The sequence below is a fragment of the Haliotis rufescens genome, unplaced genomic scaffold (assembly GCF_023055435.1).
Source record: "Haliotis rufescens isolate VD_foot unplaced genomic scaffold, xgHalRufe1.0.p SCAF_5, whole genome shotgun sequence".
NCBI lineage: Eukaryota > Metazoa > Mollusca > Gastropoda > Lepetellida > Haliotidae > Haliotis > Haliotis rufescens.
In genome coordinates, this window is record NW_025964223.1 from 33,324,751 (window position 1) to 33,350,449 (window position 25,699).

The 25,699-nt window shown below is 39.2% G+C and overlaps 1 protein-coding gene across 1 annotated transcript in view; it reads right to left on the reverse strand.

The window, feature by feature from the left end:
• Positions 1-3,542: 3,542 nt before the first annotated feature.
• The window catches only part of LOC124115933, a 452,084-nt gene continuing 429,927 nt past the window's right edge, over positions 3,543-25,699 (reverse strand). Inside the window, exon 14 of the mRNA XM_046477097.2 lies at positions 3,543-7,624. Within this exon, the coding sequence (XP_046333053.1) occupies positions 7,546-7,624 (79 nt within the window). The 3' untranslated portion in view covers positions 3,543-7,545. The remainder of the gene's footprint in view (positions 7,625-25,699) is intronic.

The following is a 25,699-nucleotide window of genomic DNA, read 5'->3' on the forward strand; positions in this document are numbered from 1 at the left end:
AATACAGTCATAACCCCATTGTGCTCTTATAATGGGTTCTTGCTCTTTGGAAAAATGTGTATCTTGTAAAAGACACAGTGAGTATAATTTTGATCTTAAAAAATTGAAGACATCTTTTCTTTTCTCAGTATCCTGTAGTCCTCTACAATTAACAGAACAGCAACTAAAACCAATACTAGCCATTATTGAAGGGAAACAGTAATTTCCATATCATCAGGACCAGTGAGAGTATTTCACTAAAATTTCTGACACACACAAACAACATAAAAATAAAAAATAAAAAAAAGGGTTGAAAAAAAAGTTCTTTGCAAATAGCCTTGCACACAGTTGTATACTTCAGGTAGGCAAATTCCCCTCACTTTCTGGGGGCACTGTTTCAGTCTTTAAACATGTGCTTATTGTGCATGAAGAGGGTGATAAAATCTTCATCACAGGAAACAAACAAAAAAACCAGCGATATTCGACAAACTCGCCTGGTGTCAACAGTTTCCAATCAATGAAAAATAAAAGAGAATCAGCAGCTGATCAGTGGATTCTTTAACATTTAGTCTTGGTGGTGAAATGTATTCAATATATCCACATATCCTTTTAACATCTTACAGAGATGCAATTAGTCGTCAGGTCATGGAATCTGAGTCCTAACATGTAAACACGAGGAAATAAACAGATGTCCGCCATTTTGAAGCACATGATGCGTCACGTGATATGATATTGCTAAAGTTTCTCTCGGTCTGTCGATAAACATGGGTAGATTCAATATATCCACATATCCTTTGGCAGAATTTTAACATCTTTCAGAGATGCACTTAGTCGTCAGATCCCGGAATCCGAGTCCTAACATGTAAACACGAGGAAATATACAGATGTCTGCCATTTTGAAGCACGTGACGTGTCACGTGATATGATATTGCTAAAGTTTCTCGCGGTCTGTCGATAAACATGGGTAGATCATAAAGTAGTTACAATAAAGGCATTATTTGCGCACTTACCCAATAATATAAGAATTCCCCGAATTGTCCTTGAATAAAACACAAGGCATAATCCAAACGAACCATCCATACTATGTGAAAATAGATGTAAAAGAATCTTTTGATCGAGTGGAATGTAGGTCAAATAAAATAACACATTTCACCATTTTCGCAATCACTGAATATTCTTAGAATCCAAAAAGTCCAATAGATTAATATTCATTAGGCAGGCATGTTGTGTTAACGTTCATATGAGAACAGGATCCTGATCTTCCCCTAGAGTTTTCCAATCTGACCCGATATCTTTTCTGTAGTAAAGAATAACATCCGTCCCCTTCTCGCGAACACGAGTCTGTAGATTGTTGTTTTTACGAATGATAGCTGATTTTTGAAGTAATCTTCCTCGCAGTTTCTTCAATTCTAACGGCAGATCCGTTCTGATCGAAAGGCCAGCCTCTGATAGGCGTTTTCCTCTGGCGAAAGTAGCCTTCATAATAGCTTCCCTATCCTGCATAAGAACAAACTTGATAATGATTGGATTTGGTTTGTCACTTTCGTGGAATCTCGGTAGACGATGTATGTTCACAAACATCATGTTTTCTACAGTCTGTTCATCCAAGTCTAGTTTGTCTTTGAATATCCCCCGACAATGCGAATCTAGTGTAGTGATTGTATTTGGCACTCCGTAGACTAGAAGATTAGATTTTCTCGAGTACATTTCTGCTTCTAAAAGTTTCTTTTTCAGCATGTTGATTTGGTCTTTCATACTAACTTCCGTCGAGTCGATTTGTTTTGCGAAGTCATCAATGCGTTTTGACTGAAAATCTGTTGCCGACTCCACACCATCAACTCTTTTCGATAATTCAGATAATTCCGCCGTGACTGTATCAATTCTACAGCATATTTTATCCGTAGCGAGTTTCAGTTCACTTCGAATGAAATCCTTCCATTCGTTATCTACACGTGGTATGTGCAATGATGGAGCGGAATCTGGCATCGAAACAGTTTCTTGGCCCTCCGGAATTGCTGACTGTAAATACTGGCCAATAGTGCCCCCAACAGATTCTTCACTCTTAGTTTTTGGTGATCCCTTCTTTGATTTGCCCTTAGAGGCCATGATGTTTTCGATAATGTCGGATTTTGACTAGAGCCCCCGCCGATTGCGTCCTCACGCCGCCATTGCCAAACCGGAAGTGAAGGCTCTTTGTTAACCTTGGGTTGTAAGTGGGGTTGTAAGTGGGGCTAGAAGTGGTACAGTTGTTCTATCAGTTCTGTGAATGTATATTCTGGTTGAAAACTGTTAAGACGAGACAACGCAGCTTCCCCAGTACTTTCAATCCCTAGTTCTGATTCATGATCCGATGCAGCGTTGTTGTCTCTGGGCTAACGTAATTCTCTGAAGAGATTTCCATCTTTGCCTGTTTTTTTATGAACGGTGAACTGTGACATCTTCTGAAACATGTCATAACCTTGGGCATAGGGTATTCTTGTCTGACAGGGACTAATGTTACTGTTTGCTCTTATGTGGGTGACAGTAGCTAGGTAGTGAATGTCGGTCGCTTCCTTGTATGTCCTGTTGCCTAGTCCTGATGGGATCTGGTTGACACTAGTGCACTCAGGAAAGAAGTGAGGTTATCCCAGCTTTCGCATGCACAGAAGCACAAGGCACAGGAAAACATCTACCTAAGAATTAATTATGGACATCTGTTGAAAATCTAAAGATATTGTGATTTATTTACCCTCAAAATTTCACAAGGTCATATCATGATTGTTTCAAACACATCATGATTTTATGTCCAAATATACTAAATAATATAACATACCTATCAAAAGGTCGGGTGATGATGGATCCTGGGGTATATAAAGTTCACCCGGGCAAGCGAACAAGATGAGGTTCAAAATCGGTCTCAAAACTAAACATGTCAAACAAAAATTGAAAACTGACCTGCTTTGATATTTGTTAACTCACTTCGCAAAGTTGCTTAACAATGTGACATTCGAATAGAAATTATGTTAGTTATGACTTTCATTAGCATAGAGCAGATTCACCAGTTCCATTTTACTCTTTAAACATGACCTATATATAGATACTATGCCAAGTGACCATGCAGGTCACGTGGAGTTGTACCCAATTTCATATGGCTGGCCTATGAAATTTAATGACAAAATCGTTATATCATAAGAACTCCATGGAAGCAGTTTGGATTACTGGTATACCAAGGTCTCATTAACCATGTCTCATTTTGCAACTGTATTCCATGGCACCAATTCCCACACATGGTATACCATGATCATTCCATGCTCATTTCAGCTGGGTAGCAACCTTAAGTTGGTGAAATATGCTACACTATTCACCATCTAATATGAAACATTCAAATAACATTGCAATGCCATCTCCAGCGTTACCATGCCAGCTGTAATGTATTCACTTTAATAAAAAAGTCCAAACTCAATGTCTGTATGCATAATGTGCACCACCTTCAACAAAGCTGTATTTCCTGTAAAATTATGACTTATACACAGTAATAACGAAAGTCTGAAAAACTTAATGAGATCAGTAGGAACTGACAAAGCTTTTTCTTTAAAAGAGATTTATTTCTCAATGGACAGTGCAACGGGTCACTTGGAGAGAGAAAGGAGCAGGTCCATCATGCAGTAGCAAGAACTACATTACAATCAGCATCTAAAGGTCCAGTACAACACCTGATGTGTATACAAAGTTTCACAAATATATATCAAACAGTTCATAAGTTATCCTCTTGAAATAAACAATATCCTCATTTGAGCAAACACAAAAGCACAACTAAACCAGGGCCATAACTTTGTAAAATGTTAATTATTGATAGCTGTTTTCAAACTTGATAAGATATTCATCACAAAATGATGTATTAAAAAAATATGTCATCTATCCTTGCGTACACTATTTTCAAACAGTTGAGAATACGGTGCTGATTTCTTGTGGGATGAATGAATCAAAACCTCAAATTCTGCTTCATACCAGGAGGTAATGTCTTCAACAATAGAATTCAGCTACATTTCGAAAGATTAAATATCCTCAATAAAAGTGGAACCTCCATTACCTCATCAGTAACCTTCTGCTGCACTTGAGTGACGTCACCTATTTTGGAACACCTCTTTGGCTTGGATTCATGTACTTCTAAACTTTGTGTGGTGGCGATTAGGTTGCCTAGCGCTAGCAGTTTTGGTTCGATTCCCGGCTGCGACCCAACCCAAAAAGTATGAGAATCTGTACTTTAGTAAGAAAGTGTTATCACAAATATAACATTTGTTACATTTTACCACTTTCTAAATGGCATAGTGTGTTCAGGGCTTTAGGCCATGGGAGCCATGCCAATTTACACTTGTCAGAGGGGTACACTTAGTATGCCGTCTGGACTACTGGTCGTCAGACTTTCATATTTCTGGAAGCTACAGTGCCTGAGTGCGTTCGATCGCTGACTTTGTGTGCTGGTGATTAGGTGCCTCACTCTGGCAGTGTGGGTTCGAATCCCAGATGGCACTCAACCCAAACAGTACGAACATCTGTACTTTACTAAGAAAGTTTTATCCCAAATACAACATTTGTTATGTCAAAGGTAGTAGTCTTAAAACCTAATTACAATCAGACAATGTCTTAGTTTGACTCAAGTCTCTTAGTAAAGTACAATGACTTGATTTTGATCCAGAATGGGCCACTAAAAAGGGTGGGGGTATACATATTCCAAGGAATTCTATCCGTTTGTTCTTCTGCCATTCCTTCCAAGGACATTTTTTGTGTGACCTTTAACTTGAAAACTAGCACATAGATTCTTTTCAAACTTGGTGAACACTTCTTATACATGTAAGAGAGGTGCAGTGCAAAGTACTTAAACATTTGTGCAATCTATCACTAGGAAACTACTTTGTGGATTATTTTTAAATTTATGGAACAGTTTCCCTACTAATAGAAGAGGTGCAGTGACAAGTTTCATTTTGATACGTATAATTTCTGTTCTACCTGTTTTGAACTCAATTATTTTGATTTTTTTGTTACCTCAGATTTGTGCAATCTAAAACTTAAAACATGCTTCATGGATTCGTCTTCAATTGGGGGTACAGTTTCTATTCCACAATAGGAGAGGTGCAGTGCAAAGTTTGGTTTCAATAAGTGGATTTTCTGAGTAAATATTACTTTTTTCATGTTTTGAACTCAGAAACATGTTGAAGTCGGGGGTATGAGTGAGCCCTACTCACTTTTTGTATTGTTTCCTAATTGGAAACATGGGTGCCAGCTCATTGAAGATCATCCAGAACCTTAAATTGCCACTTCAGTGCCCAAGTCTACAAAAAAAAAAGACTACCGGGAAGGCTCCTTGAATTATCATGAATGTTACTTTTGAGTGTATGACCTTGAGAGTACATCTGACCTTGAATATTAGAGGCAATTATTTGAAGGGACATATGTCGTAAATAAACCAAATATGACAGCCCTTGGTCGAATTCAAAGTAACAACAAAAATACAGCATATGATACTTATTATAAATAGGTCACCATCACCTACTACTATTATCACAAGATTATCAGCAATTATCACACATAATTATTCAATTCATGTAAATACATGAATGCACATTAAACTTAATTTGAGTTGAAAAATGGCAAACATATAATTATATATACTAGGTTTAGGCGAAGTCAAAGACATACTAACTGTACATTGACATACACACTCATTGACTTAATTGCTGTCATGGCAGCACTAGTTAAAATCATTAATTTTGAAATCACATGTAAGTGGCACCATTACATGGATGATCCATGCAAATCTTAAACCTTAATATACCTTGCCTTGCAGTTTCAGAGATACATGTCAACTATGAAAAGATTTATATCATATATACTGAACCGCAAAAGAAACGCGAGATTGTAAAATATAAATTTTATATGGTAAAATGCAGAAAATATATGTCAAGACTGTAGGTGTGAATATTCTTCGACATCCTGATGTGTTTGTGAGACAAACATTCCATCAAACGGTACAACGAGGCCTGAAATTAGTCGCCACAACGCAGCCTTGTCCAAGGTCGTGGGTGACAGTTACCATGCTTTGCCGTGGACACCAACATGCACGTGTAACTCATGGAGGCTATGGGTATAAAAATCAACTTGAACTGCCTTTCTGGCACTCGTAATTTTGAAGCCTCGATTATCCACACAACAGAGAGAACAAGCGATCGGTCGATTACAAGCTGGACAACGGTCCCAGGTTGTGGCCAACACTTTCAATGTTCACTTCAGCACCATCCACCGTCTGCAGCAGCGCTACAACATCACAAACAGTACTGCAGACCGCCCCCGACGTGGACGCCCCCGAGTGACCACGCCCAGGCAGGATCGGTTCATCCACCGCCAACACCAACGGGATCGCTTCAGACCAGCCAGTGTGACAGCTCGAAACTCCATTGGCACTAGAGGGCGACCGATCAGTGACGATACGGTACAACGTCGGCTGACTACCAACAACCTGTATTGCCGTCGGGCCCGCTCGAGTGCCCATCCTCACCGCCCGCCACCGCCAGGCACGGCTGCAATGGGCTACACAACACTGACATTGGCAGCATCAACAATGGAGGACAATTGTCTTCTCTGACGAGAGCCGGTATTGTGGATCCACGTCTGATGGGTGTGAGGGTGTGGTGAAGGAGGGGTAAACGCTATAGGGACCACTGTGTCGTGGAAAGAGACCCGTGGGGTGGTCAGAGCACCATTGTTTGGGGTGCTATAGGCCTGAACCAGAGAATTGGCCCTCATGTGTTTCACAATATTGGCGCTGGCAGGGGGAATGGCATCACAGCGCAACGCTACATTGACCAGATCCTGAGACCTTACATCGTTCCCTACTTCGCACGTCACCAGAACCATGTGTTCCAGCAGGAAAAAGCGCGTCCCCACACGGCCAGGCTCACCAGGAACTTCCTGCACCAGCACAACATCCAAACCATGCCATGGCCGGCTATGAGCCCGGATTTAAACCCGATCGAGCACCTGTGGGATGAAATACAGAGATGGCTGAACCAGGTGGTACCAACACCAAGAACTCGTGCTGATCTGGAGGCAGCTTTCGTCAGGGTGTGGGCACAGGTGCCTATGGCCTTCGTGAACTGCCTGCTACACTCCATGTACCGTAGGTGTATGGCTGTGTTGAACACCCAGGGAGGGCATACGAGGTACTGACATTTCCTACACCACCATTTCCATGTGTGTGATCGGCTCAAAGCAAGAACTTGCAAGAACGTTCCATGGACTGTGGTCAATGTGCATGCAAAACATGAACTGTCTCAGACTTATCATAATTGACCTCTCTGTCGTTTTGTGAATATACCACATTTCACAGTCACACAGTACTCGCGTTTCTTTTGCGGTTCAGTATATATACACATAAAAACTGTACAAGTCTATTCTAATACATATGGACATATTTGTCTTGAATAACATGTTTTTGAACTAAGTACAAAGGGTTAATCTTGTAATCATTCAGCTTGATGAGAGTCCATCTCCCCTGCTGCAGTACAGGAGTATTTTCTAAACTTCATCTTCTTATGGAAAGCCAGCTGTTGATGTGCCTTGTGATTCTGTCACTGCATCCATACTCTCCATAAATGGCACATAATGAAATCTGCAACAAACAGATAATTTATGACACAGATATAAAAATAGAAAATCCCTGTCACCACTATATCCTGAATGCCATAAAACTTGTAACATACAAGGATTTAGCTGGGTCCATCTATTTTTCAAGTCCAACTGACTCTCAGTAATAATAATTGAGGGTGTTCAAGGCATGAACATGGTGATACAGGTTGGATACTTATTTCACTTGATTTCCAAGAATGTTATACATGTCATATCACTGCACATGCTCATAAGCCTGATAAGCTATTGATAAGCTATAAAAGATGAAGATTTCAATATAAGCTTAAAGAAAAACAACCATTAATATAGCTGCAAACAGCGATGTCGGGCTCTATGTTTTCCAAAAGCACCGAGTCATTTAGTTCCAGCCTACTTGAATCCACTTTATAGATACAGTGCACATGAGTATTATATAATTAATAATTTGATATTTCACTGGTCCGTTTTGACGAAATTGGTGGGTGCCGGGACATCCTTGGGTGTTGCTAACCCATTTCAGTGTTCGTTCATATTCGAATCCTCAAATGGTTGGCTTGTACCAAAACCATAAAAATTAAGGCATCGCTTGCGGCATATCACCGCTATTGAAATGGCATGTGCAGGAGTGTCCCAGGGTGTTCTAAACCCATTTCAGACCTTGACCATGTTCCAATCCTCGAATGGTTTTCTTGTACCAACACCGTCAAAGATTTAGCACTGGTTGTGGCATATCAATGCTACGACATTGGCATGTTCCAGAGTATCCAAGGGTGTTCCAAGCACATTTCTGACCTCGACCATGTTCAAATCCTCACATGGTTTGCTTGTACCACTGCCGTCAAAAGATAGTCACCGCTTGCAGAACATTGTCACTACGAAATTGGCGTGTGCCGGAGTGTCACAGGGCTACTTAACTCATTTCCGACCTCAACCATGTTTGAATCCCTTACATGGTTTGCTTGTGCCAACGTTGTCTAATGTATGCAGCGCTTGCGGGACATCACCATGATGGTTCCGTTGTGTACCAGATCTTCTAAACCCATTTCGGACTAAAACCATGTCCGAATCCTCAAAGGGTTTGCTTGTACCAATGCCGTCAAATGTAAGGAACCGCTTGTGAGACATCACCACTATGAAATTTACATGTGCAAGGGTGTCCCATGGTGTTTCAACCAATTTTGACTTCGACCAAGTTCGAATTCTAAAATGGTTTGCTTGCACCAATGCCGTCAAACGTAAGGAACTGCTGGCAAGACATCACCACATGTGTCCCAGTGAGTTCCTAACACATGTTTGACTACGACCACATTCGAATCTTCAAATGATTTGCTTGTACCAACGCCATTAAATGTAGCCACTGGTTGCAGACATCGCGGCTATGACATTTGCATGTGCTGGGTGTCCAAGACTGTTCTAAACCCTTGAATCATGTTCGAATCTACAAAGGGTTTGCTTGTACCAATTCTGTCAACAGATGGCCACCGTTTGCAGGACATCACCGCTACTTATTTTTTGGTTATCTGCCCTTGGTCGTTGGGCCTATGGCCTTGGGATTTTTGGGGTATCTGCTTCAGGACATTGGGAATCTTGGTGCAAATTTTTAAGAGATTCTGGGCGCTGGTTCTTGAGTTATGGGGGGCAGGGGGCAGGGGCGTCTAAGGCGCCGCGATTCGCTGTGCAGAGTTGCGTCCCTTGGGCACGCCAGAAACCTATGATTGTGGGTTCGAATCCCGGTTCGCCCCGATTATGTTTCTAGGTTTGTCAGCACCATACCCGTGCTTGTGGGTTTCACCGAAGTGGTAAACGTCTGAGACCTGCATCACTTCGGGCTTTCCTCCCACATTAAGCTGACACGCCGTGATATAACTGGAATACTGTTAAAAGCGGCGTAAAACCCAACTCACTCACTCACTCACTCTTGAGTTATGATTGGAACAAAAAACGCAGGAATAATAACAAAATAATAAATATAACTGCGGGCAGGGTGACGTTTCGGTATAGGTTCTATCACCGTTATCAAGCAAGTTATAAGTGTGGTTGACAAGTATCTATACAAGTAGGAGGCAATGTTTATGCAGTAGAGTAAATATTGTTATACTGGAGTAGAGAAGCCTGTTATATACACACAAGGGTAGTGATGACAATCGTCAGTGAAGTCAGTGACAGAAACAAAGGACGAAGCCAGTAATATAAACAACAGGATTACGGCTGATTTGGGCCTTTGATGAGTTGATGGTACGCCAGGGGGTATGAAAATCTAAATCAAATATGGCCGCAACTAATAACTATCCCATCAAGTATATCAATGTTTGATGTGTTATGTACGGAGACATTCTCAGAAAGTTTGGTAGCATTTCATGTGATGGATTCAAAGTCGTATGCTTTTGAAGAACTGTGTACCCAAAACACACTGTGAAAACCCTGAATCCAAAATGGCTGCCAAACCACGTGGCTAATGGCCAAAGTTAAAGAACAAAAAATGGCAAGCACCTAAAGCAGCAGGCACATGTAGAGTGTGAAAGTAATCGGAGTAGCAGTTTCAGAGCAACGGGGCAAAATACATCTCATGCAAATAGTGAGTGAGTGAGTGAGTATGGTTTTACGCCGCTTTTAGCAATATTCCAGCAATATCACGGCGGGGGACACCTGAAATGGGCTTCACACATTGTACCCATGTCAGGAATCGAACCCGGGTTTTCAGCGTGACGAGCGAACGCTCTAACCACAGGGTTACCCGACCACCCCTCATACCAATAAATCATTTAGTTCCAGTCAATTTGTACCACTTTATAAATGAAGTGCACATGAGTATGCTATAGTGTAATTTATTACTTCATATGTCATCAGTCCGTTTTGACAAAATTGGCGGGAGCCAGAGCATTCTTGGGTGTTCTGAACCAATTCCGGCCCTTGTTCATATTCGAATCCTTAAATGGATTCTTTGTACCAATGCTGTCAAATAAAGACGCCGCTACGTAATTTGGTCAAAATCGGACCAGTAGTTTCCGAGTTACAAGTGTTCAAAGGTCTGCTATTCAGAGGTCTGCTGAACGGCAGCTTGTGGCAGGGTGACAGGCAGGGTGGCAGGCCGGGTGGTAGGGGGTCAAATAGTCCGGGAGCGTAGCTCCCTTGTCCATTGAGCTACAGTCAAACGGATGAGTGTTCTGACTTCGCCAGGACCCCGGGTTTCTGTCGCATTGCTTAAATAAAGTGCTGACCCTGTTTCCGACCTCGTCCATGTTCGAATCCCCAAATGGTTTGGTTGTACCGACGCAGTCAAAAGTAAGGAACCCTTAGGAGACATCGCCCCTACGACATTGACGTGTCCAAGAACGACCCGGGATGTTCTACACCCATTTCACACGACGTCCATGTTCGAATCCGCACATGGTTTGCTTATACCAAAGCCGTCAAAAGTAAGGAAACGCTTGCGAGACATCGCCTCTACGACATTGACGTGCCCCCAGAATGTCCCAGGATGTTCTACACCCATTTCAGACGCCGTACATGTTCGAATCTGCACGTGGTTTGCTTGTACCAACGCCATCAAATGCAAGGAACCGCTTGTGAGACATCAGCACATGTGTCCCAGTGAGTTCTTAACCCACGTTTGACTTCGACCATGTTCGAATCCTCAAATGGTTTGGTTGTACCAATGCCGTCAAATGTAAGGAACTGCTTGTGAGACATCACCTAAACGAAATTGACATGTGCCTGGGTGTCCCATGGTGTTTCAACCAATTTCCAACTTCGACCATGTTCGAATCCTCAAATGGTTTGCTTGTACCGACGCCGTCAAATACAAGGAACCGCTTGTGAGACATCACCACATGTGTCCCAGTGAGTTCTTAACCCACGTATGACTTCGACCATGTTCGAATCCTCAAATGGTTTGGTTGTACCAACGCCGTCAAATGTAAGGAACTACTTGTGAGACATCACCTAAACGGGTGTCCCATGGTGTTTTAACCAATTTCAAACTACGACCATGTTCGAATCCTCAAATGGTTTGCTTGTACCAACGCCATCAAAAGACAGACACCGCTTGCAGAACATTGTCGCTACGAAGTTGGCGTGTGCCGGAGTGTCAGAGGGCTACTTAACTCATTTCCGACCTCGACCATGTTTGAATCCTTATATGGTTTGCTTGTACCAACGCGTCTAATTTAAGCAGCGCTTGCGGGACATTGCCGCTACGAAATTGATGGCTCTTGGGTATACCCTTTATTTTCTAAACCCATTTCTGACTTCGACCATGTTTAAATCCTAAACCGGTTTGCTTGTACCAACTCCGTCAAATGTAGGCAGCGGTTGCGGACATTGCCGCTATGACATTCGCATGTGCCGGGTGTCAAAGGCTGTTCTAAACCTATCTTCGACCTCGAATCCTCATGTTCGAATCCACATAGGGTTTGCTTATACCAACTCAGTCAAAAGATAGTCACCGTTTGCAGGACGTCACCGCTCCGAAATTGAGCGTACCAGAGTGAATCAGAGTGCTCTAAACCCATTTCCAACCTAGACCATGTTCGAAACCTCAAATGGTTTGTTTGTACCAACGTCGTAAAACATAGTAACTGCAGGCAGGTTGGACATGGCCGCAAGAAATTGGCCTGTTCTGGGGGTGTCGGGGGGGCACGGGTGGCATTTGGCAATTGGGAAATAAATTAGCAAGTCAGGGAGCCTGACCAACCAATCCTGATAATCGCCTATCAAGACAAGCATGGGCTGCTGAAGACCAATTCTAACCCTCATCTTCCCGAGTAGTCTACAGTCAAAGGGAGATAATCCTACCTAGATTTTACGAGGCTTCATTCTTAGTATTTTTGAAATAAATAATCACATATTACCACCAAGCAGTGTTAATTTTAGCATGCAACCAAGAACACAAAATGAAGTACATATGTGAAACTAACTTTATTCAAACTTTCAATAGTTTCTTTAAAGAACCTTACAAGATATGATCTTTAAAGTAACATTTCGGTGATGAAAATCAAAATCAAATTTGGCCACAACTATCAAAGATGGCCAATGACAGCTATTAAAGTATTGATTTGTTTGTTGTGTATGGTGACGATTCTCAGAAAGTTTGGAAGCATTTCATTAAGCAGATTCAGAGTTCCATGCTTTTGAAGACATGTACCCCCAAAACACTGGGAAAACCTTTAAATTCAATATGGCTGCCAAACCACGCGACCAATGGCCAAAGTCAAAGAACAAAAAATGGCAGGCACCTAAAGCAGCAGACACATGCCAATTTTGAAAGTAATCGGACAAGCGGTTTGGGAGCAATAGGCCAACATAAATGTTAAAAAAATACTTGTTTTTTGGTTATCTGCCCTTGGTCTTTGGGCCTACGGCCTTGAGATTTTTGTGGTATCTGCTTCAGGATATTGGGAATCTTGGTGCCAATTTTGAAGAGATTCTGAGCTGTAGTTCTTGAGTTAGAATTGGAACAAAAAACGCCGGAATAATAATAATAATAATAAAGAATAATAATGATAATAATAATAATAATAATAATAATAATAATAATAATAAATCGAACGATTACAATAGGTCTCTTGCCTTTCAGGCATAGAGCCCTAATTATAATAAATCGAACGATTACAATAGGTCTCTTGCCTTTCAGGCATAGAGCCCTAATAATAAAGAATGATAATAATAATAAATATAGCTGCAGAGCAGCAATGGCGGGCTCCAAGTTACACTGTGCACAAACGTCCATGTTCGAATCTTCAAAGGGTTTCCTTTTACCTAATCCATCACATGTAGGCACAACTTGTAGAGTATCGCCGCTACGAAATGTGCGTGTGCTAAGTCTGTTCTAAACCCATTTCTGACATCAAACATGTTCAAATCCTCAAAGGGTTTGCTTGTACCAACTCTGTCAAAAGATAGTCACTGTTTGCAGGACATCGCTGCTACGAAATTTGTGTGTTCCAGGGATGTCCCAAATTTTAATCAAATATTACCACCAAGTGTTGTTACTTTTTCCATGCACCCAAGAACAGAAAATAATATGCATATGATATACTAACTTCATGTAAACTTGCAATAGTTTCTGTCAACAAACTAACAAGAAATGATCTTTAAAGTAAAATTTCGGTAAAAAAATGATCAAAATCCAAATCCAATATGGCCGCAACTAAAAAAGATATTCAAAATCGACTGTTAGCGTTTGATGTGTTATGTATGGAGACAATTCTCAGAAAGTTTGGAAGCATTTCATGCAGTGGAATCAGAGTTGTTTGCGTTTGAAGACAGGAACCAAAAAGACACTGTGAAAACTTTGAATCCAATATGGCCTCAACTAAAAAGATATCCCAAAACGGCTATAACGTTTGTTGTGTTCTGTATGGAGAGTTCAATGTGCTCTGAAAAACTATTCACCAAATAAAAGCAAATGTGTTAAAAGTATGCGCAAGTTTGAATAGGTGTCTGCGTCAGCAAGGTACATGTTACTGCCTTCCAAAATTATGCTTTAAAACCATTTACGATATTTGGGCACTTTTAGAGTAGATGTCTTGCAAATTACTTTAAAATATTATGACACATGAAAAAAACTGTATTTATGAATGAATGTGCTGTTTTGGTCTTCATAATTACTTTGTGTATGATTAAACTATGGTCTTTATTTTCAATCTGATAGTTCACTGGTTCGTTTTGACAAACAGTTTTCGTAAGAATTATGGTCCGTTTTGCTGCTGGGAGGTTTGGCTCTAAATTCTCAAAAGAGAGGTAACTCTATTCGCCCGCCCCATGCCTCATCTTCGGATATTTGATGTTCATGTTGACTACATATAGCCATAATGTAGGAGACATGTGAGTTTTTTGAAAATTACATCGCAGTCTTGGGTCATGTCGCGGCTCTCGGGTAATCGTAGCGTGAAGCATGCATTCTCGGTTATCGCAGGACGTGTCATGTAAGTTGAACGGAATAAACCGCGCTCACTAACCTTTATGGTTATTCGTGTTCTCTATAGTTGATGCAATTTTGTAATTCATTTTATCAAACTTTTCATATTATACATAGAAGTTCATTATTTACATTTGTCGCGCGGCCTCGTGCTGGACTTGACAAGGAAGAGAACTCCACCAAATCGCGAAACAGGGAAAAGTTCTGTATGGATGCTCAAATAGGACCCAAAGAGGACACAATGCCAACTACCACAAAGTAGGATGATGTCAGACTTCAGTGATTTATCCAGACAAGTGTAAAGACATCACATGTAAAGTCCAGTATCTGTTATAATTAATAGGTATTCAATGCGTATTTCCCCAAAATTAAGAATTTTTTTAGAATCAAGATAATTTCATTTATTTCAAATTGTGATTGAACAAATTGGGGGCGGGGGGGGGGGGGGGGAGTAGTGTTTTGAAGATTACATATTTTACAGCCACACCTTTATTTATTTAAAACTTTGAGCTTGATTTTTTTTGTAAAAGAAAAGTACATTGGATTAGATATTTTTACAGACATGGCTTTACTAATTTCAAACTTAGAGCTTGATTTTTTGGTGAAAGAAAAAAACATTGCAACAATGACAATTTATCTTTTGTCAGATGGGGGCGGTTGGGTAGTTTAGTGGTTAAAGCGTTCGCTTGTCACGCCGAAGACCCAGGTTCGACTCCCGACATGGGTACAATGTGTGAAGCCCATTTCTGGTGTCCCCCGCCGTGATGTTGCTGGAATATTGCTAAAAGCGGCGTAAAACACTCACTCACCCACTTTTGTCCGTTGACGGGTTCTGGGATTTTGTATTGAACATTAGATATTTTTGCAGCCACAGCTTTTTTTATTTGTAACTTTGAGCTTGATTTTTTTGCAAAAGAAAAGTTCATTTGATTACATATTTGTACAGACATGGCTTTATTAATTTAAAACTTAGAGCTTGATTTTTTTGTAAAAGAAAAAATTCATTACAACAATGACAATTTATCTTTTGTCCATTGACAGGAGGCTGGGATTTTGTATTGAAGATAGGACATTTTTAAGACCCGTGAAGATCAGGGGTAGAATAGGTCTTCAGGACCCATACTTGCGGTAAAAGGCGACTAACAGGATTGGGTGGTCAGGCTCCCCAACTTGATTGATACATGTTGCGTGGATCGATGCTCATGATGTCAATCACTGGATTGTCTCGATTATTTAGTTGAATTCAGTTCTCATTTTATAATACATAATAACAGAAATGATAATTATATCACAGTATTCACTTTCAAGCTGCGTTAAAAGCTGCGTTAAACAACAAACAAACAAACTTTCAAGCTACAAACAAAACATGCTAGTGTGTGGTTAAGAATAATAATCAAGACAAATTATTGGAGAAACATTGGACTCATCTGCCCTTGTATATCCTGGAACCTAAACGACCACTATTATTTAACACCGGATTTCGACTCTGTTCTGTGACCGATCATTGGATTGTCTGGTCCATTGTCGATTTCTTACAGACTGCTATCACAGAGCTGAAATATTGTTGAATCTGGCGTTAAACAAAAATAAAAACAAGCTGAATACTATTGGTGTTGTGTCAATTTCTAGATTTTGAAGTAAACTTCAGTAAATGGTTTCAAAACCAACATGGTAATTTCTAAAACTATAAAAGATAAGATAGATTAACATTTAGTTTCAGAAATAAACTTATGTTTTTAAGAAATATATATCTACAAAATAAGTAAAATATAATTTCACAGTTATAGAAAAGTGTGTGTTGTCAGTTTTTGCATTTTGAAGTTGTAAGTTTTTGCATTTTGAAGTTGTTGAAGATCAATGAAGAATCATGCGGGATATTTGCAATTTATTAAAGGGTGAAGAAAACAAGGTGTCAATTTCTAGATTTTGAAGTGACAGTATGTTTAAACTTTTAGTAAATGGTTTCAAAACCAACATGGTATATTCTAAAACTATACAAAATAAGATAGATTAACATTTAGTCTCAGAAATAAACTTATGTTTTTAAGAAATATATATCTACAAAATAAGTAAAATATAATTTCACAGTTATAGAAAAGTGTGTGTTGTCAGTTTTTGCATTTTGAAGTTGTAAGTTTTTGCATTTTGAAGTTGTTGAAGATCAATGAAGAATCATGCGGGATATTTGTAATTTATTAAAGGGTAAAAAAACAAGGTGTTGTGTCAATTTCTAGATTTTGAAGTGACAGTATGTTTAAACTTTAGTAAATGGTTTCAAAACCAACATGGTAATTTCTAAAACTATACAAGATAAGATAGATTAACATTTAGTTTCAGAAATAAACTTATGTTTTTAAAAAATATTTATCTACAAAATGAGTAAAATATAATTTTACAGTTAAAGTGAAGAAAAGTGTGTGTTGTCAGTGTTTGCATTTTGAAGTTGTTGAAGATCATTGAATAATCATGCAGGATATTTGCAATTTAATTATTAAAGGGTGTAAAAACAAGGTGTCGTGTTTGAAGTGACAGTATGTTTAAACTTTAGTAAATGGTTTCAAAACCAACATGGTAATTTCTAAAACTATACAAAATAAGATAGATTAACATTTAGTCTCAGAAATAAACTTATGTTTTTTTAAAAATATATATCTACAAAAATAGTAAAATATATTTTCACAATTATAGAAAAGTGTGTGTTGTCAGTTTTTGCATTTTGAAGTTGTTGAAGATCATTGAATAATCATGCAGGATATTTGCAATTTAATTATTAAAGAGTGAAAAAACAAGGTGTTGTGTCAACTTTCTAGATTTTGAAGTGACAGTATGTTTAAACTTTAGTTGGTTTCAAAACCAATATGGTAATTTCTAAAACTATACAAAGAAAGATAGATTAACATTTAGTCTCAGAAATACACTTATGTTTTTTTAAAAATATATATCTACAAAATAAGTCAAATATAATTTTACAGTTATAGTGAAGAAAAGTGTGTGTTGTCAGTGTTTGCATTTTGAAGTTGTTGAAGATCTGCAATGAAGAATCATGCGGGATATTTGTAATTTATTAAAGGGTGAAAAAACAAGGTGTTGTGTCAATTTCTAGAATTTGAAGTGACAGTGTTTAAACTTTAGTAAATGGTTTCAAAACCAACATGGTAATTTCTAAAACTATGCTAGACAAGATAGATTAACATTTAGTCACAGAAATAAACTTATGTTATTTAAAAATATATATCTACAAAATAAGTAAATATTATCCAAATGGAGCCAAGACTCTTAATTTCACGGGTGAGGCAATCTAGACTTGCCAAATAATTTTAGACTTGAATTAAACTCCTCAATTAATGAATTCTCTAATGTCTGGGTGACAGACTATAGCCAAGACAATTGGTTTGTTAAATAAAAGTATTCTTCACAATTAAGATCCATACTTGCCGTAAAAGGCGACTAACTGGATCGGGCTGTCAGGCCGGCTGACTTGGTTGAAGCATGTCATCGATACTCATTATGTTAATCACTGGATTGTCTGGTCCAAGACTCGATTATTTACAGACCGCCAGTCATATAGCTGGAATAGGGGGCACGGGTGGCCCAGTCGCCACGATTCGCTGTGCAGAGTTTCGTCCCTTGGGTCTGCCAGAAACCTATGATTGTGGGTTCGAATCCCGGTTCACCCCGATTGTTTCACCGAAGTGGTAAATGTCTGAGACCTGTATCACTTTGGGCTTTCCTCCCACATTAAGCTGACACGCCACAATATAACTGGAATACTGTAAAAAGCTGCGTTACACCCAACTCACTCACTCACTCACCGTAGGTGGAATATTACTGAGTGCGGAGTGACGCCACCAACCAACTGTTCTGTGACCGATCATTGGATTGTCTGGTCCATTATCGATTATTTACAGACTATCACAGAGCTAAAAAATATTGTTGAATGTGGCGTTAAACAACAATCAAAACAATACAAGCTGAATCTTCAAGTTGGAGATTTGACCTATTGTGCAAGAATTTTACAGTTATAGTTATAGTTAAGAGTGAAGAAAAGTGTGTGTTGTCAGTTTTTGCATTTTGAAGTTGTTTAAGATCAATGAAGAATCATGCGGGATATTTGCAATTTATTAAAGGGTGAAGAAAACAAGGTGTTGTGTCAATTTCTAGATTCTTGGATGTTTAAACTTTAGTAAATGGTTTCAAAACCAACATGATAATTTCTAAAACTATGATAGATAAGATAGATTAACATTTAGTCACAGAAATAAACTTATGTTATTTAAAAATATATATCTACAAAATAAGTAAAAAATTATCCAAATGTCGCCAAGACTCTTAATTTCACGGGTGAGGCAATCTAGACTTGCCAAATAATTTTAGACTTGAGTTAAACTCCTCAATTCATGAATTCTCTAATGTCTCGGTGACAGACTATAGCCAAGACAATTGGTTTGTTAAATCCAAGTATTCTTCACAATTAAGATCCATGCTTGCCATAAAAGGCGACTATGATTGTAGTAAGAGGCGACTTACGGGATCGGGCGGTCAGACTTGCTGACTTGGTTTGAAGCATGTCATCGATGCTCATGTTGTCAGTCACTGGATTGTTTGGTCCAGACTGGAATATTTACAGACCGCTGTCATATAGCTGGAAAATTGCTGAGTGCGGCGTAAACCAACCAACCGTTCTGTGACCGACCATTGGATTGTCTGGTCCATTATCGATTATTTACAGACTGCTTTCACAGAGCTGAAATATTGTTGAATCTGGCTTTAAACAACAATCAAAACAGTACAACAAGCTGAATCTTCAAGTTGGAGATTTAACCTATTGTGCAAGAATTTCACAGTTATAGTAAAGAGTGAAGAAAAGTGTGTGTTGTCAGTCTTTGCATTTTGAAGTTAATGATCCGGTTAGTCGCCTTTTGACAAGCATAGTCGCTTATTACAGCAAGCATAGGCTGCTGAAGACCTATTCTATCCCGGATCTTTTCGGCTCAATTTATGTATTCTCTCAGGTCTTGGAGACAGACTATTGGTTTGTTAAATACATATATTCTTCATGATAAAGATCCATGCTTGCCGTGAAAGACGACTATGCTTGGAGACAGACATATCCAAGACTATTGGTTTGATAAATACATGTATTCTTCACGATTAAGATCCATGCTTGCCGTGAAAGGCGACTATGCTTGTCGTTAGAGGCAACTAACGGGATCAGGTGGTCAAGCTTGCTGACTTGGTTGATGCATGTCATCGATCCAAATTGTGTGGATCGATGCTCATGATGTCAATCACTGGATTGTCTGGTCCAGACTCGATTATTTACAGACTGCCGTCATATAGCTGGAATATTGCTGAGAGCGGCGTTAAACAACCCAACCAAAACGTTAGTCGCCTCTTACAAGTGTAAACATTATTCCAGATGTATTTGAGTATAACAGTCAGTGAGTGCGTTGCTTTAACGCTGCTTTTAACAGTATTCCAGTTATATCGCGGTGTGTCAGCTTAATGTAGGAGGAAAGCCCGAAGTGATGTAGGTCTCAGACGTTTACCACTTTGGTGAAACCCACGAGGACGGGTATGGTGCTGACAAATCTAGAAATATAATTTGGACGAACCGGGATTCGAACCCACAATCATAGGTTTCTGGCGTGCCCAAGGGACGTGCAACTCTGCTCAGCGAATCGTGGCGACTCAGACGACTGGGCCACCCGTGCCCCCTTAGAGTATAACACCTATGGGAGGGGGGAATTTCATCATTCTTGTATTTGTTTCAGATATGCCATGGAGCAAGAATTGGAGGAAGGTGCAGGCCATGCAGCGACGGATGGAGGAGTATCACCTCCCTAAAAAAGATACCGGGGAACGGAACCCCGTTAACAAAACACACGACGAGGATGCAAACCTCGATAAAAAACGCGCACACAAAACTTTGTCTTTGAGCAATCAAATGAATGAGCAATTGAGCAATCAATCAAATGAAATCGGCCTCGATAAAAATTGTCATCAGGGGGAAGCTAAACCTGAACAAATTCTTGAACATGATACTGAGGACGTTGTCCTCATTAAAGATTGTCATCAAATCACAAACCCTGAACAAATTCTTGAACATGTACATAAACCAATGCATGTAAGTGATATTGCAGTCTGCAAAAATTGATATAGATGAAAGTAACTGTGCATCTACAAGCACTGTACAAAGTCATGAAAAACTAAATGATCAATGCACTGGCAATACCCAAAGATCAAAGGACTTGCATGTAAATGGAAAAGCACTGTGTGTACAAGGATCTTTTCATCAAGGCCATTCTAGATTTGGCCAAAACAGTGGCAGACAGTGTGTCGCAAACAGTGCATCTGCATTGTTATTCAACCAAATTTTGGATATTTCTTCATGGGACCGCTATGATCTTGATAACGTTCTTTGCATAGGAAATAAGCTTTTTGAAGATTCTTTAGACGAGAGGTCATCAGCTACTCATAATCCATACCTTCTGGTATCTGAGATTCATCCAAACGTCAACTTCTTTGACAAAGAATATACATTTGACCGTGATTAATCTTTTACTGGCTTTGTGCTGAAGGATATTATTGAAAGTGTAGATATTCCACAAGTCAAGTGTCTCGATGCTGCACTTCAAACAGTATTTTCAAAACATAACTCCACATTTGTGACATTTGGAGGAACAACATTTGCAGTTGTAGAAAGCAATGAGCAATTCTACGTGTTTGATTCCCATTCTCGGAACACTGCAGGGTTACAAGTGCCTGATGGTAGTAGTATTCTTATCACGTACTCAAGCCTCCACGAGGTCCAGCAACACTGTATGAATCTTGCACGTTCAATGAACCTAAATGCAGACACACAATTTGAAGTTACAGGCATTACAATCACCTCTGATGTTGAGACAGATGTGACTAATAATAATTTGCTCATTTCTGAAAATCAGCCTGATACAAATGGGAATGAACATGATGTGGTACACATTGATTAACTCGAGAACTCACAAGATGATAGTGTGGAAATAGTTGATATTGACGAAAGTGCAATGCTATTCTGCCCTATATCATCAGATATGTGTGAACAATTGTGCAAACAACTTGGTATTCAACATCAATGTTTATCAATATGTCAAGATCATGAGTTTGGAGTGGAAATTGGTAAACCATGTAGAACAGTACCTATTGATGGTGATGGCAATTGCTTCTTTAGAAGTCTCTCGTATGTAATCTCTGGCAGAGAAAACAATCACAGAAAAATCCGACTGGCTGTTGTGGCACACCTAAGAGAACATGCTGAAAGCTTCCACCCGTTCTTAAGATCAGGTTATGACTCTGTTGAACAATATATCTCTCAATCAAGAATGTGGTAGGTTGGAACATGGGCAACAGAACTAGAAATTCTTGCAGCTGCAAATCTATTAGGCATTGACATTTGCACATTCACTGATAACAGATGGCTGAGATATCCAAACACTCAGATAAACTCGGCTACAGCACAGACTGGCAGATGCATATATCTAAATCATGTTGGTGAATCACATTACGAAGTAGTTGTTTGTGTCAACACTCTTGGTGCCCTGAGAAACACCTGTACTGACAAATATTGTGAGAAACATTTGAACAGCAGTGTTTGTAGAAGGAGAAAGAGAAATGCTAACCATTTATCTGTAGATGACAGAGAATCAGTTTTGAAAAAACAAAAACTTGATAGCACACTAAGTACTCATTCTCATGAAGTGACGATTGATAGAGGAGAGAAAATAAATGCAAAAGGAAAGTATGCACAAACAAAGGCTAAAAAAGAGTACATGAAAGCCAAAAGAAAATCAGAGAAAGATGAGTCTGAAACTTTCAATTTGAATGTGAAAGAGAGAAAACTGATTAAAGAGAAAGAAAAGTTCAACACTGTACCTGAAATCAGAAACAGAAAGGAAGAGGCCAGTTCAATGAAATACAAACACAATGAAGCACACAGGGAATTTATCAAAAGCTACAGCAAACAACAGTACGCTGATGATGCAAAACATAAAGAAACACTTAAAATGTACAGCACTGAGAAATATGCCACAGATTCTGAACACAGGGAAGCACTTAAAACTTATAGCAGTCAGAAATATGCCACAGATTCTGAACACAGGGAAGCACTTAAAACTTATAGCAGTCAGAAATATGCCACAGATTCTGAACACAGGGAAGCACTTAAAACTTATAGCAGTCAGAAATATGCCACAGATTCTGAACACAGGGAAGCACTTAAAACTTATAGCAGTCAGAAATATGCCACAGATTCTGAACACAGGGAAGCACTTAAAACTTTCAGCAGTAAGAAATATGTCACAGATTCTGAACACAGGGAAGCACTTAAAACTTTCAGCAGTAAGAAATATGTCACAGATTCTGAACACAGGGAATCAGTCAAAACTTATAGCAGTCAGAAATATGCCACAGATTCTGAACACAGGGAAGAAGTGAAAACTTATAGCAGTCAGAAATATGCCACAGATTCTGAACACAGGGAAGCAGTTAAAACATACAGCAGTCGGCAATATTCTAAAGATCCTAAGCATAAGGAAACTTTGAAATCATACAGTACTCAGAAATATGCAAAAGATGCCAAGCACAGGGAAATGGTAAAAGCCTACAGCACTGACAAATATGACAAAGATGCAGTCCACAGGGAATCCGTTAAAACAGCCAGCATTGCAAACTACAAAACTAGTAGTGAACATAGAGAAAATTTGAAAGAGAGACAATCTGCCAGGGTTATGCAAATAACTAAAGAAAGAAAAATTATGACGAATGTTACAAAATCCTTTGTCAAGAACATTTCTGAAGGTCCAGAATTTGTGTGCTCAGTGTGTCATCGAAGACTTTTAAAAAAACAGGGTATTCAATGCAAACGAACTGTGTATGAAAGCAAAGGAAACAATGTAGCAGCTGTATCTGAGAAATGCATCACTGACACTTACCTACACAAATGCACCAACAGTTGTGATGACCAGTGTTCGTTTGTCAATTGTCCAGAAGGCACATTGTGGATTTGCTACACTTGTCATAGAAAACTTTTGTCTGGTAAAATGCCTGCAGAAGCTGTTGTGAATAACCTAGAACTGAGCCCTGTTCCTATGCTGCTGCAATGTCTAAATGAACTAGAGCAGCACTTGATTGTCTTGAATATTCCTTTCATGAAAATGATGGCATTGCCAAAAGGTGGACAACATGGCGTGCACGGACCTGTAGTATGTATTCCTTCTAACATTCAGAAAAGCACCAGTATCTTACCGAGATGTGACGTAGATGATCAGATGATCAGAGTGAAACTAAAGAGAAAGATAACTTACAAAGGCCATTATCAATATCAGTTTGTCAACAAGGCTCATGTTAACAATGCTTTAGAATATCTTCGAACAAGCAACACCTGGTACAGAGATGTGAATATTAATGAAGAATGGGTCAATCCCCTACCAGTTATTCCTGAGGAAAATGAAATTAATGACTCTGATACTGACACTGACACATTACCTTATCTTGATAAAGATAGATCAAGATTACAAATTACTGACAATATTGAGTCTAAGAAAGAGCATGGATTACTTTTGAATACCTGTCTACAACCTCTTGATATTGGCCAAGAAGTTCTTGATCAACATTTTGAAAAGATAACCTGTGTTGCACCTGCTGAGGAAAATAATCCTGTCCGAGTATTGACAGACAAGAGCAATGAAGCGAGATCATTTCCAGTATTGTTCCCTTCAGGGTCATCTACCTTCCATGATGATCGTGAAGAGAGAATAACACTTGCACGCTACCTGCACACACGCTTATAAATGCTGATTGTCGATTTGCACAAAACACTGACTACATATTTTATGCTCAGTATCTTTCTGAAGTTGAACAAGTTATGTCAAATGTTTCCATTGCAATGCGCAAGGGATCACAGTCTCATGGTAGAAAGGTTACCGCTGAAAATCTTACAGATGCTGATTCCCTAAGGGGCATATTAAAATCTGATGAAGGATACAGGTTCTTGAAACCCATAAGAGGAACTCCACCTTTTTGGCAATCTGCCCAAAAAGATTTATTTGCAATATTGAGACAACTAGGTGTACCAACTTGGTTCTGTTCATTCTCATCAGCTGATATAAGGTGGCCAGAAATGATCGAAACAATACTTCGAGAAAAAGCGGATAAACGTAAAGCAAGTGAACTTGACTGGTCAGAAAAATGTTTTGTACTGAGAAAGAATCCTGTGACTGCAGCTCGTATGTTTGACCAAAGATTTCATCGCTTCTTGAAAGAGGTTAACATGTCTCCTGCAGAACCAATTGGAAAGATAAAAGATTACTTCTATCGTGTAGAATTTCAGCACCGTGGTTCCCCACACACTCATTGCCTTTTCTGGGTTGACAATGCGCCAAAGATTGATAAAGACAATGATGAAGCAGTAAAATCCTTCATTGACAACTATGTTACATGTGAAATGCCTTCAGTTGAGAATGATGAAGAATTGTACAATATTGTCAACAGTGTGCAGAAACATAGCAAAAGACATTCAAAGACATGTAACAAAAATGGCACAACATGCAGGTTCAATTTTCCTCGTCCACCAAGCAGTGAAACTTTCATTTCACGACCAGGAGATCAAGATACCAATTGAAAAAATAAAAATGAGCCAAAAACCTTGGAACAAACGTGTGAATCTGTTAAACTGATGACAAACATAGATGCAAAAGCAATTTTGAAACTGATTTGGCGAGCACTAACAAATGGTGAGTCAGTCGAAGCATTATTCACTGCTATTGGTATTTCACAAGATATGTTTGAAATAGCATGTGCAATTTTAGCCACAAAAACAAATGTTGTGTTGAAACGCAATCCCAACGATGTATGGGTCAATCAGTACAATGCAGATCTCCTCAGATGCTGGAACGCAAACATGGACATTCAGTATGTAGTTGATGCCTACTCTTGTGTTGTGTACATCATTTCATACATTTCTAAAGCAGAAAGAGAAATGGGATTACTGTTGAATCATGCCCCAAAAGAAGCAAATAAAGATAATACTGATGCAAAATCTGCGCTGAAGAAAATTGGTGCTGTATACTTACACAATCGAGAAGTGAGTGCTCAGGAAGCTGTGTTTCGAGTTTGCAATTTGAG